The following is a 12,045-nucleotide window of genomic DNA, read 5'->3' as shown; positions in this document are numbered from 1 at the left end:
AACTTGGGTAGTGCGACTTCAGAATTCTGCCAGCATTGCCTCATGAAACTGATTAACATTTGTAAATTGACTATTGCAATTACTAGAGCTCTAGCAATAGTGAAACCCGGTGTATATATACAAAGTAACTTATGAGCATTCCATTTCAACAGTAATCTACCCGTTTAATTCTTGTGTTCTGACCCCTTTACGGCGAAATTAACTTTTGCCGTAAGCGTAAGCAAAGTGGCTAATGAACTTTCTGAGTCCCAAAAATTAGTGATTGTTTTTCATAAACGCCGATAATTCTTTTTATTTCACTAAATTCCCGTATCAAAAGACTAGTGCTTGCGTTTTTCATAAACGCCGATAATTCTTTTTATTTCACTAAATTCCCGTATTAAAAGACTAGCGCTTGAACATAAGAAAGGGGCAAGGTGAGAAAAACAGTGTGCGAGGATGAAGAAATGGAAAAGGAACACGTAAGGCACAATCACTTTTCTGTGTCTTCGTTCTTCTGCGCTGTTTTCCTCACTATATCTACCGTCTAGCAGCTTGCCCAGTTTACTATACTTTGTCTCACCCTACGACGGACTAAATGCAAAAGCTACGAACCACCAAATCCAATCACGAGCCACTTAGAAATTGCCTGGTATTCCGCTTCAATGAACGTTACTGAGCGACTCATCAATTTTACATTGCAAAGAAAGCCACGACATACAGGCTGTTTGCAGTGTCAAAGCTATAGAAATGATGCAGCCCATTTTGATTAGGAGCATTATTCGTTCATCTTTAATCATGGTTGAGCATGTCATAGTTTACCGTGGATCGTGATTGGACCTGGTGGCCCGTAGCTTTGGCCTTTAGTCCATCGTAGGATGAGACAAAGTGTAGCTCTCATAAGAACTGGAGTGACGTTTTTCTGCAGGGACAATTTCTTTCACGCATCGCCCTGGGTGTAAAGATAAACGCATCCTACTGCTCTATGGTCCAAGTGCGGGCTGTGGATTTCATGACCGTGCATCTATTTTCCCAGAACATGTATTGCAATGCACCCCAGTGGCATCTTTTCTTGCCTTTGTGCTAATATTTTTGTTGGTACACATTAAGTACGACAGTTGCGAGGATGCGTTTAGTAAATTCATAATAGTAACTCTTTGGACTACCGAATACTTTGCAATGTGCTCGAGTGTATAGTTTGGATGTTTTGAAGTGAACACTAGTGTGCATGCCGTGCAGGTTCGGTGCGCACGCATACGCCGTCTGTTGACGAGCGCCGTGTGTGCCTTTGGCAACCTTGATATGTTTCGAAGCTCGAATGAACGAGTGTCGTTCCTGCCATTGTGAAGCGAACCCTGAGTCTTGATCATGTTGCTCATAGCTTGGACGTGATGCAGCATACTTTAAGGCTGCGGTGTGACCGTGTTACACTGTAAGCCACAGCTAGGTGCATTTTGTTTACCTTAAAGGGGTACTCTGGCGATTTTTTCTTGGTCGCTGATTTGCCTCAATACTGGCTCAACACACCGATAGACATGGCTCTACGAGTTCCCCAAGTATTGTGTGAAAAGAAAAAAAATTCACGAAGTTATTGAATTTTCGAACTTCGTTTTCATTGCGTTTCTCAAACCGGGAGCCCCTACTGGCAACATTGAAGTGTGACGACAGAAATGGTACAAAGTGGGCAGTAAGCCATGTTCCCAACTGATTACAAGACGTTTGATGGTGGGAAAAGAATGTTTGGTAACTGATTCACTGAGAAGCACGCAAAAAATACTCGACATACTCTGTTCAAAACTACATGCACAACCTGAAAGTTGGTACCATATGTGACGTCACACCACTCAAGAGCAGGCGAAAATTTGAATGCTGGTTTCGGCATCATCTTCATTTATCGTTTTCTCAATTGCTATTTTGAATTTCGAGAAAATAAATAGCATACCGTGACGACTGAAGTCCGGGTAGTCGGAAAATGCAATTTGTTTAGGTAGCTCAAAAAACGGCCGGAGTACCCCTTCAAAATACTGGCAAGCCTCACTGAGGATTAACATATTTATGCAAATCTAAGACCTTTTTTTTTTTCTTTTCTCAAAATATGAGGCACTATTAAAGAAGGCACCCAAAAAAATAAAGTTTGATTAAGAAGAATAATAGCAAAGACGCTGCGATGCTATCTCCGCTTCTTTTTCCTTTCTTTCGGGTCTGTGCGGGGGATGTTTCATACATCTGGTAACTTCTGCTCATGACAAACACATTATTTTTAGCAAGGTTTTGGGAACGTGGAAGGTGATTGTCCTCCTGAATTATGAATACCACAATGTAAAGAAGCCTTTGACCATTCTGTAGGACTTGCTTATATTGTGGCATAACCGTAGGTGAACAGCAACTACAGTATAACAAATATTAGGACAAAAGATAATTTAATTTGAGGCACGAATGGGACTGTACAAATGACATCCTTCTCCCATGAATCTTGGGCACGTCGACTCTCATATTGACAAAAGCTTATTTCGAACTGCACCTTTTAGAAATTTGTAACTCTTTTAGCTTTATTAGAGTGCATCCCAAGTAACTACAGCTGAAACTTTGGAACTTTTCAAAAATAACTTTTGCAGTTGCTTTAGAAACCAGCTTCTTACATCAGACTGGTTGGTTTGAATGTCGTATAATTTGGTACTGAGAAAAAGACTGTCTAGTTATCGTAATAGTACCATTGCATTTCTGTCCTTTTTGAAGTTTAAAAATAATTCATGTTTGATATGTGTATGTTTGAAATCACTTTGCTGTCTAAATTATAATACTGTTGACAAACATTTATTTCAAATATTTCATCCTGCATCAACACTGCTTCAAAATGAACTGTTGGGCCAGTTGGGGGAATGTAGCAAAGGCTCAAATAGCGCTACGGACCAAAACGAGTAGAAGTGGACATCAGTCGCTAAACTTTGTTTCATCAAAGCTCAGCCATAGGCATGAGGATGTATAAAAACAGACGCAAGTAAAATTGCAAGGTCGCGGTGCACACAGTATTTGATTTGCTCAACCGGTGACTGCAGACGCGCAGAAAAACGACAAATGTGGCACTTTTGGCGCCTCCAATTGGCCCCGTCGACCCGTAGAATTGGTTGCGCTCACACTTGAGGCCTACTCACACATGCACCGCAGCACTAAGTGGTGCATGTGTGAATGCTTTGCACTCTATCGGCACTCTGATGCACGGAACTCTTCTTATTTGCATACACAACGCAGCACTGACAATAATGCCACTGATACAGCAGTGACTTTCTGTTACCTCAGCGCTGAAGGGAATGTGTGAATCAGCCTTTGTGGTAAGACGTTCACCTCTTGTACTCGTCCTTGTCCGTAGCGCCGTTTGCGTCCTTTCTAAGCAACTTGTTCTCGCGCGTGAAGCTGTTTCGTTGCTTGGCGGCCAGTGTGGCGACACTGAAGTGCGTGTGTGTGCAGGTGGATGACTGCCGGCGCACGCACAACTACGACCAGTTCATCTGCACGTTCCTGTCGATGCTGGCCGAGCAGGGGCAGCTCGCAGACCTGGTGGAGCAGCAGCTGCAGCCCCGCCGCAGGCCCCCCAAGGACCGCAGCCGGCCCAGGCGCAGGCGCTGACGCTCTCTCTCCACCGGGACGGCGCTATGTACAGGAGTCTGCCCTAGACGGACGTCTCGTTGCTGTCCCTGCGCAGAGAGAGAGTCCCTCGAGTCGTGCCGGACTTCCCTGACTCTGGTTTTTCTGCTGCAGCGACCAACGAGCCAAAGGTTCCCCGGCATGGCTGGTCGAAGTTGCGAGGCTAAAACCTCGCCAAGTCCCCGGCGCGGCTCGCTAAGCGTCGCGCACCGGGCGGCGCACATTCTAACGAGGTTCGCTCTCTGGATGCGGTAATAAACCTAGGCAAAAGAACCTGCCCGGATTTTTACGACGGAATCGTTGATCCTCATTGATAAGCGGTCAGGCTGTTAGGAGTATGGGAGTCTATGCTGTAGACAATGGCTGGCTCTAGAAGACTCTCTTTGTGATCAGGATGCACTCGAATGTTCCTTCTCGTAGCCGATTACGGGCACGAGAGAGGCAGGAGGCCCGACTTCCTCGAACGAGTGCATCGCTCGACCGCTGTCACTTGCGAGATGGTACACCGGCGTTTTCTCTACCACGTGAGACGTCGTCTTACAAGTTTCTCGAGCCAGACTCGTCCAAGCCGAGGCAGTTACCAACGACGATTGCCTCTCCCACCGGTGCCGTCGATAGGGCACTCGTTGGCCACATGGGCCGGGGCCATGGTGTTGCGTGAGCTGTTTGCCGTTGCAGAGTGAGAAACTGAACACGACTGCCCAGTTTCAGTGGTTTAGCTTAGTCTTACCCTGGTATGTTCCTCATGCCAAAGCTGTTTCTTTCTTTGCCCCCATACTTCACCGCTTGCCTGCACTATGCTTATGGTAAAGGTACTTAGAGGAGAAGTTAGCTGGTGATGATTCATATGCACTTTGATACGATTTTCATGGGAACCCCAAAATAAAATGCATTATCCAAAACATGCTTCCAAAAATCACGAAATATGCACACAGATACGCTGTGAGGAACTTTCTTCGATCCCTGACGCAGTGCACAGCCTCCGAAATTGGCCCCTTGTATTTTTTTATTCATTTGAATATCAGCTTGAAGTTTTTTTTTCTTCTCATCCTACCCCACGCCATGGCTATAGAGTTACGACCGAGGGGCCACAGTAGGACAGCCTAACTCTAGCCGTGGTGACTGGCATTCGCAATTCCTTGGCCACCTTGTCGTAGTGGGTTATTTGTAGCTTATTGAATTATGATTTGAGCTGCAACGTAAAGGCAAAAATTGTTTTAAATACCCGTCAAAGTCATTTCCGCAGTCGTACAATTGCGACCGAAAATACGATTTTATTATCCGTATCAAAACACTGATGGACTAGGGAGAATCGGGGCCGACGCAGAAGTCGGCGGTGCACACTCCTCCGTCTGTTGACCGTGCCCGCCGCTAACAAAAGCCACTGCAGACTGTGCCGTCCAAACGGTTGTTGAGCCCCTGTGTGTCCAGACCAGTCCGGATGGCCACGAGAGCACTCAACGCTCGAGCCCTCGACAAAGACGATGTGTGTCGTGTTAGGCAAAGTGCGTCAGCGGAAGAGAGGAGGCGTTTGCAGCTCGGTAGAAAGAATTAGACCAGTTTCGTGCTCCTCCTTGAATTAGAGCTATCGGCTGCACTCTGGCGTCTCACTAGAACTGGGAGTGAAGACGAGTTTGCTAAAGCTTCAATCAATCGCCGTTTTAATGCAAGCAACTGGGGCATCTTGCTGAAACCCCCGAGGCATTTTCAACTGTGGTTCTCATTTGACTTGGCGGATAGAGTTCTGTACCAGTGCCTGGTTGCTGCAGGTTCCTGCACTTTACTTCAATTCATTGAGGTGCACTTAATGGTGCATTCTGCTCCGCGCTTGTACTGCACTTGTTAGGTAATGAGCCTCGGTGGCAGTTTCTCTAGCGAGGTTGGAAGGATCAAGCTCAATCACAATCAAACCCACTTATAATTAAATACTATAACCAATAATTCTCGCTTGCGCCTCCGGCAATATTTTCTACATAATTTTAGCTCACTTTTAACGAACAAACTCGCAGAGGCGCAGCATAAAAAAACAAAACAAATTGCCAAAGCTCCAACACTTCTCGCAAAGTGACTAGAAATCGGTGGGCCTCAACAGTGGCGCGTCATTGGAGGCGTACGAGAAGACTTGCTTTGTTCGGTTTACCTCCACACTTCCGGTGTGTGTATTGAGATAGACCAGAAGTACAGTCACGTAAGTTACAGCTCGAGAAGGTAGGGTGAGGGAAAGGAAGGCTGAAAAGGAGAGGGGGAAACCTCCTCTTCTCTCCAGCATTCCGTCTGCTTCCTCCTCCCTGGCCTTCGTTTCCCTCGCCCTAGCTTCTTGAGTTGCAACGGACAATAGTTCTGTGTTTAAGGGGGCACACCCCCTAGGGGGGTCAACTTTTCAACCCTTGTTTTAAAATTAATGAAATTTACAGGGTAGGCTGGTGGTCATGCTAGAGGGTGTATGACAAAATTTCAGGTCTGTCGGTTAAATGAGAAGGAAATAAGAGTAGCTTCTATCAGCAACACGCCTACGTTGTTTAGTTAATCTATCGTCAGAAAACTATTGCGATATTAAAGATTTTTATTTGCTAGATATGTAGCAGATTGCCTAGAGGGTGTGGCTATGGAGCATTTTTTCTAAAAAGTAATTAATTTCTATAAAGTTTCTCTTCTGCAAAATTGGTTAACGTTTTGGTCTTCTGTGCCTTCGACAAAATGTCAACATTATTTTAGAAAAGACATTCGTAAAGTGACAAAAAAGTTCCATAGCCGCACTCCTTATTAAATTTCAGTCAGGAAAAGGGAAGAATGAGCCTTCCCTGTTTTGCCGTTATCAAACGATAGATTGACTAAAATGGAATTTATACCAAAAAGCGGAACGGAGAAAAATGTGTTCGAAGTGCTCCAAACCCTACCTTTTCTATAGCTTTGGTGGACAGAAAATAATTTATAAAAAATTAACTACACAGTGAAAATTAATGAAACTTTTTGGGAATACTCTCTAGATGTTGGTGGATGTCAAGATGTCATTTTTCAAAATCAACTTTTTTTGCAGAAATTTTTTTTCTGGGCAGTGTCTCCCCTTAAGGAAATCAAACCTGCCACTGCACAGAAGTGTGAAGTCAAAGCATGAACATTTTTTAGTTGCCTAGTAGTATGTTTTTTAGCTGGATGGGCCAACACACAAATCTTGACATAATATTGACAGTGGTATGAATAAAATAGACTTGTGTGCTTGTGCTCTAAAAGTACTTTTTTCTGCTTCCCAATGGACTTTTGGCTGCTCTAAAAGATGCTACAAAATTACTCGGGTCAATCGCATCACTGGGTGAGCAGCCAACAATTATTAACTATTTTCAAACACCCAGCTCTCGGCGCTCGATGTAAAGATGAGCTCTTGATCGGAGGCCCTCAAGAAAGAAAAAAATCAGGCTCGGTGGATGGTGCAAGTTGACCAGTGTGGTCATGAAAAGGTCGACAGACTATTATAAATATAAACACTATATGCACTGAAGCTGCATGCCCTAAAAGTTCAAGCAATGCAGAAAAGTGTGTTTAGCAGCCTCCTGCACTCTAACCGTACTGATGAATTGCCCCAGCATCGGGCTTGCCTTCAAGGAGAAGATTCATGGCGACATCGCAACCACCATACATCACTGGAGCCAATGGGAAAGCCTCAGTTGAACAGCCCTGCCTGTCCCAGGGAAATTGCAGAGGAGTTGGTTCCTTTGCACAGCCATTTAACCTGTCATGACCTTCTGGAAAGATGTGCCAAAATGAAGACTCAGAATTCGAACGAGGCATTTAGTGCTCTGGACTAGAGGTGGTATATGAAGACAGAATTTGTGTCTCAAAGAACGGTCGAAACGGCTGCTCTACTCGCAGTGCTCGAGTTCTACTTGGGCCCTAAGGGCTTTGAAGGGGATCTTTTTGAGACGGGGATAGAGCTTGGGAGTCACCAGATGCAGCACTTTGACAAAAACGTGCAATCCAAGGTCTCAAAAGGGAAGCAGAAGGCACATAGCAACTATAGCAACATAGCAGATGGCACATGGCATAGTCTTCCAAGTGGCCCACAAAGGATGTTACAAGAAATTCTCAAGAGACAAAGCAGCTGAAGGACAGACCTACTCTGCTGGAGCCTTTTAGAGGGTGCAGATTGTGAGAAATTAATAAAGTAAAGGGTCAGTGTTTTAATTAATTTTTCTCAATTTCACTTTTTTGCCACAAACTTTGTACGAAGGAATCTTTCGCTCAACGGTAAAAGTATTGCTATGCTTTGTTCCAGATGTTTATTGACAAATCAATATAGAAATAAAATGCTCCTCATTTTAGAAGGTAGTTTTTCTTTCATCAATACTGTCACATAGAAGATAAGCATGCTTAGTCAGACATAGTAGTCTCTATTCATCACCGATATCATCGTCAGTAAATACATGTGTGGCACGGGCTGGCTGAATCCGTTCGAATCTGATGCTTGGCTTACACTAAAATGACTGTGACTTCTTCATCTAAGAAGTAATGGAGAATTGGGGGCTTTCCTCGATCTCGACCATCTAAACTTGAGTTCAACTCAGTCGTATGGAACATCATTGAATCAACTCAATCATGTATTTTAGAAAAAGTGCAGCGTCGTCTCGTACGTATTGTTTGCGATAGATGGGTTGGGAGGCACATTTATTTTGATTATGAATGCTTACTTCATCTGCTTGACCCTTGCACAAAAGATTAACGTGAGACATTACTTTTTTGTATAAGATGGTGAACGCTACAATTCATGCACCTTTGCTTTTAAGTGAGATTCCTTTCAGTGTTCCTCAAAAGCGTATCAGATTTTAATTTCTTTTCTACCCCCGAAAAGTTGGTGTCCAATTCCCAATGACACGCCTTCAGCTCCTTTATAATCGCGATAGGAGGGATTTAGAATTGTTTTCACCCCTCTTAAATTTTAGAAGAACATCATTGGCCGCTTGACAAACATCTGTGCTCTGTTGTTCTCCGTAGTTTTATTTATTTCCTTTTATCGTTTCCAAATCACGTCTTGCCTGTTTGTTTGTCTGTATCTGTTCTGCAGATGCAGACAGTTTTTCCAACAGTGCCCGAGCTGGAAACGAAATTTGAACGAGTTATGTGTCTTACCTTGAGCACTCTTCATTAATAAAAGCGAGGAACTTTATTGTTCGAAATATATGCACACTAATAAGGCCTCGAGCTGTTTGTGGGCACAGTAAGCAGAATAAATAAACAAATAAATCCCCAGTACTTGAACATGAACCTGAAACTTCGAAGCCGCGTCCTCAGATCCACCATGCAAGCCGGCCCAATGGGTACCCCCGATGCTTCCAACTCCAGTCACCCTCCCGACACTCCAGTACCTGTCGTGTACCCCTGAGCACTTTGCCAACGAGACCCAAAATGGTACCCTGGAGCGGGCGACGACGACGTTGATGACACGTTAGACTCTTATGAGTGAATGGGATCCGGCCACTGAGTTACACAACGCTGTCTTCTCTTTCGGACGTCACCAACTTGTCGTTCAAGAACCACGAAGCCGCCCTCAACACCTGGGAAGAGTTCACCACGAAAATCAACGAAGTACTTGGACGACCTGCAGTTCGAAAACTCGCAGCCGAAAGGAAATTCAACATGCAGGTTCAACAATCAGAAAACGACCTTCGCGGAATATATTGAAGAGATTCTCCAGCTCTGTTGACCATTCGACCCCGAGATGCCTGACAAGAAAAAGGTGAACCACATTTTGAAGGGAACTTCTGAGTATTGTAATAAACAAAAAATGCAGCTTTGCTGCACCTACTTTGCGCGAAAAACTTACAAAAATAGGGCAACAGCCACCTTTTTAGGTATGTTCTATATGCAATAGAACTATGTGCAGTTAGCATAGTAACATTTCATAATATTTTCTGCTAATATATGATATAACAAATGCTGGATACAGTGAACATTGTGATTCGTGTTCACTTCATTAGACGTGTGTTCGACTGTACCACGAAAGTCTGGGCGGGGGTACAAATCCAGAGAATGAAGCCTTCATCCAGTCAAGCTCTCCCATCATCCGCGTTGTCGTGCGTAAACCCCGACAAGAAAAGGGCTCAACTGCACAAGGCCATTCTGCATAGGTGATCTTTATTTTCTTTAGTACCATCAATTCAAGCAGGTTCATCCTCCCATATTTACACAAATGCAATGTGGCAATCCAGCTGCTGCCTCCACATAAATCATACGTTGCGTCTAACTTTCTGGGCAGTTTGCTGCACATTCTCGGAGAAAGCAAGTTTGCCCGCTTTCCACTCGGCTAGGATAACTATGCTTCTCGAGTATCGAAATTCCGAACTTTCGTTTCGATGTCTCTGGAAGCTGAAGATGGAGCTTTCCGAGTGGCCAACACCGACCAGTCAGAAGGCCCAATTTTCAGCTTCTAAGAGGTAGCTTCTAGCACCCCGTTTCACTTCGAATCATAGCGGGGTGAGGTTAGGGGCATGCACTCCTAGCTCTGGCAAGTTTCGGCTCGCGTAGCTGGGCCGCATCCAAAGCAGCTCTCGCTCGAGCTTCGCCGCTACCGCCGCCCCAAGGCCTCATTCACACAGCCGGCGCCTCTCCCATCCCAGCACCGTCACGACGGCAGGGTGTCCAAACAGGCCGCGCAAGCAAAGGGACGGCAGCCGCAATGACAGGATTAGATTGGATGGGATTGCTTATTTATTCAACATAAATTACAAAATAAAGAGATAATTGTGCCTTAACATTAGTGCGCATATTTCTTTTTTTTGTAAACTAAAGATTTCCGTCAGCTATTACCGATTCCCGCCGAAAAGGAACAAGAAAAACAACACAAGCGTTGGCTGACTGTTGGCAACCGAACGATGAAAAATCTTCCAAACTTAGCGAAACTTTTCTATTTTGTGATCGGTCGGTTTTCGATGGTGGTGGAACTCCATCATCTGCCGGGACGTCGGTGCCGTAGAGCAGCTCCCTACGTCGCCTGGCACCCGGCGCGGCACAACTTTCCGGCAAAAACCAGGCCGAAAATCCTCTCCCCTGCCAGGAACGCCCCTCGCGACGGTGCCGGGATGGGAGAAACGCCGGCTGTGTGAATGAGGCCTAACGTGGAACGAAAGTGCCGGAGTCTACGAGCTTGGGCTCGCCAAAAATTTCCCAGCAAGTGCGCCAGTCAGTGTCGGTACGGTGCCCGAATCGTGTCTTCGACTGGTGTGTTTAGCGTCCTAAACTGCCCACGCGTCGAAAGCGGTCCCAAATTGGTAAAAAAATTTGTTGCAATCCTAGCGGACAGTCCAAAAGTTCCGCCGGAAGACGTCAACGAACGCGAGTGTCGCCGTCGTCGTAGTTTCCCAACTAGCGGCCGAACCGAAGAGCAACCCGCAGCAGAACGGGCGTCTGCCACATCCCGTTATGGCCAGAATCGTGGCAGGCAACTACACCACGGTTCTACGATGTCGCCGAGTGGAAACCAGGGGACCACAAACGAGGACGCAGTAACCGCACCAGTCGGAGACGCGCCCCGGACACCGTACCTCGAGGGGCGTCCCCCGGGGGCTCACTCGGAGTCCGACGCGGCCAGCATGTTGGGCTTGTGGCAGACGGCTTCCTTGCCCGGCGTGGGCTGGTCCAGGTTGTTGCGCAGGTCCCCCTCTCGGGGCCAGGCCCCGCTCGGGGACGTCGTGGGAGGAGGGGCGCAGGGCAGGGAGCCCAGCTGCGGGGGCAGGCCGCAGTCCCACAGGCTGGGGCCCAGGTGGGGACGCTCGCGCCGCGGCGGGGACCCCGGGGGAGCCTGCTGCACGTCTGCAAAGGATGGCGCGGGCGACCTGCAGTTAGGGCGGGAACGGCCACCGTCTCTGCGAGCCCCTTCTCGCCCCCGGGACCTTTGGAGGGCCGACGGCGGGAATGACGGGTTTTTAGAGAAAGCGAGTTGAATGGTGCCAAGAGTTTGTGGTCTCGCTTTCGCTGGCTCGTGCTCGTATTGTAAATGTTACGACATCCTAAGGCACCTAACCGGCACCTGTTTTACATGTGTTAGCATTTATTGCCCCAGTGCATGCAGCCGTCTTTGGTCTGGAGGGTCATGGTTTGGACAACTGGTTTAGTGAGGCCAATGCACGGTTCCTGCCAGGCATTTGCTCTGCTGCGAAGAAGCCCACAGCTCCGCCGCTCTTCCTTCTTCACCAGAGCGGAAGGGCTGAAGATTTTCACAAAACCCTCTTCAATAGCCTCTTTACTGTGCCCACAAAAGGAGAAGCGCATAGGCCTAAATGCTATGCATTTAGAAAGCCCTTAAAAAACCCGAAAAAACGGCTTTTATTTTTTTAGGTTTTATTGAGTGTTTTAAGTTACAGCCGGGCTAGAGAGTGGCTTTCCTTACAGCCTTTGCTGTCCCTTAGGAGCAACGAAACCTTTCCTAGCCACACA

The 12,045-nt window shown here is 46.4% G+C and overlaps 2 protein-coding genes across 3 annotated transcripts in view; one reads left to right on the top strand and one right to left on the bottom strand.

The window, feature by feature from the left end:
- Nucleotides 1-3,918, top strand: part of LOC8040899 (ubiquitin carboxyl-terminal hydrolase BAP1) — a 33,074-nt gene extending 29,156 nt beyond the window's left edge. For both annotated transcript variants that reach the window (XM_029969355.4, XM_029969354.3), the window contains one exon: nucleotides 3,445-3,918. In XM_029969355.4, the coding sequence (XP_029825215.1) occupies nucleotides 3,445-3,603 (159 nt within the window). In that variant the 3' untranslated portion in view covers nucleotides 3,604-3,918. The remainder of the gene's footprint in view (nucleotides 1-3,444) is intronic.
- The window catches only part of LOC8040892 (protocadherin-like wing polarity protein stan), a 103,433-nt gene continuing 94,165 nt past the window's right edge, over nucleotides 2,778-12,045 (bottom strand). Inside the window, exons 32-33 of the mRNA XM_040215540.3 lie at nucleotides 11,181-11,421; nucleotides 2,778-3,671 (exon numbers count right to left, since the gene is read on the bottom strand). Of these exons, the coding sequence (XP_040071474.1) occupies nucleotides 3,647-3,671; nucleotides 11,181-11,421 (266 nt within the window). The 3' untranslated portion in view covers nucleotides 2,778-3,646. The remainder of the gene's footprint in view (nucleotides 3,672-11,180; nucleotides 11,422-12,045) is intronic.

Source organism: Ixodes scapularis, unplaced genomic scaffold (genome assembly GCF_016920785.2).
Source record: "Ixodes scapularis isolate PalLabHiFi unplaced genomic scaffold, ASM1692078v2 PGA_scaffold8__174_contigs__length_109621045, whole genome shotgun sequence".
In the NCBI taxonomy this organism is placed as follows: Eukaryota; Metazoa; Arthropoda; class Arachnida; order Ixodida; family Ixodidae; genus Ixodes; species Ixodes scapularis.
This window is presented reverse-complemented; position numbering and strand designations above follow the sequence as displayed.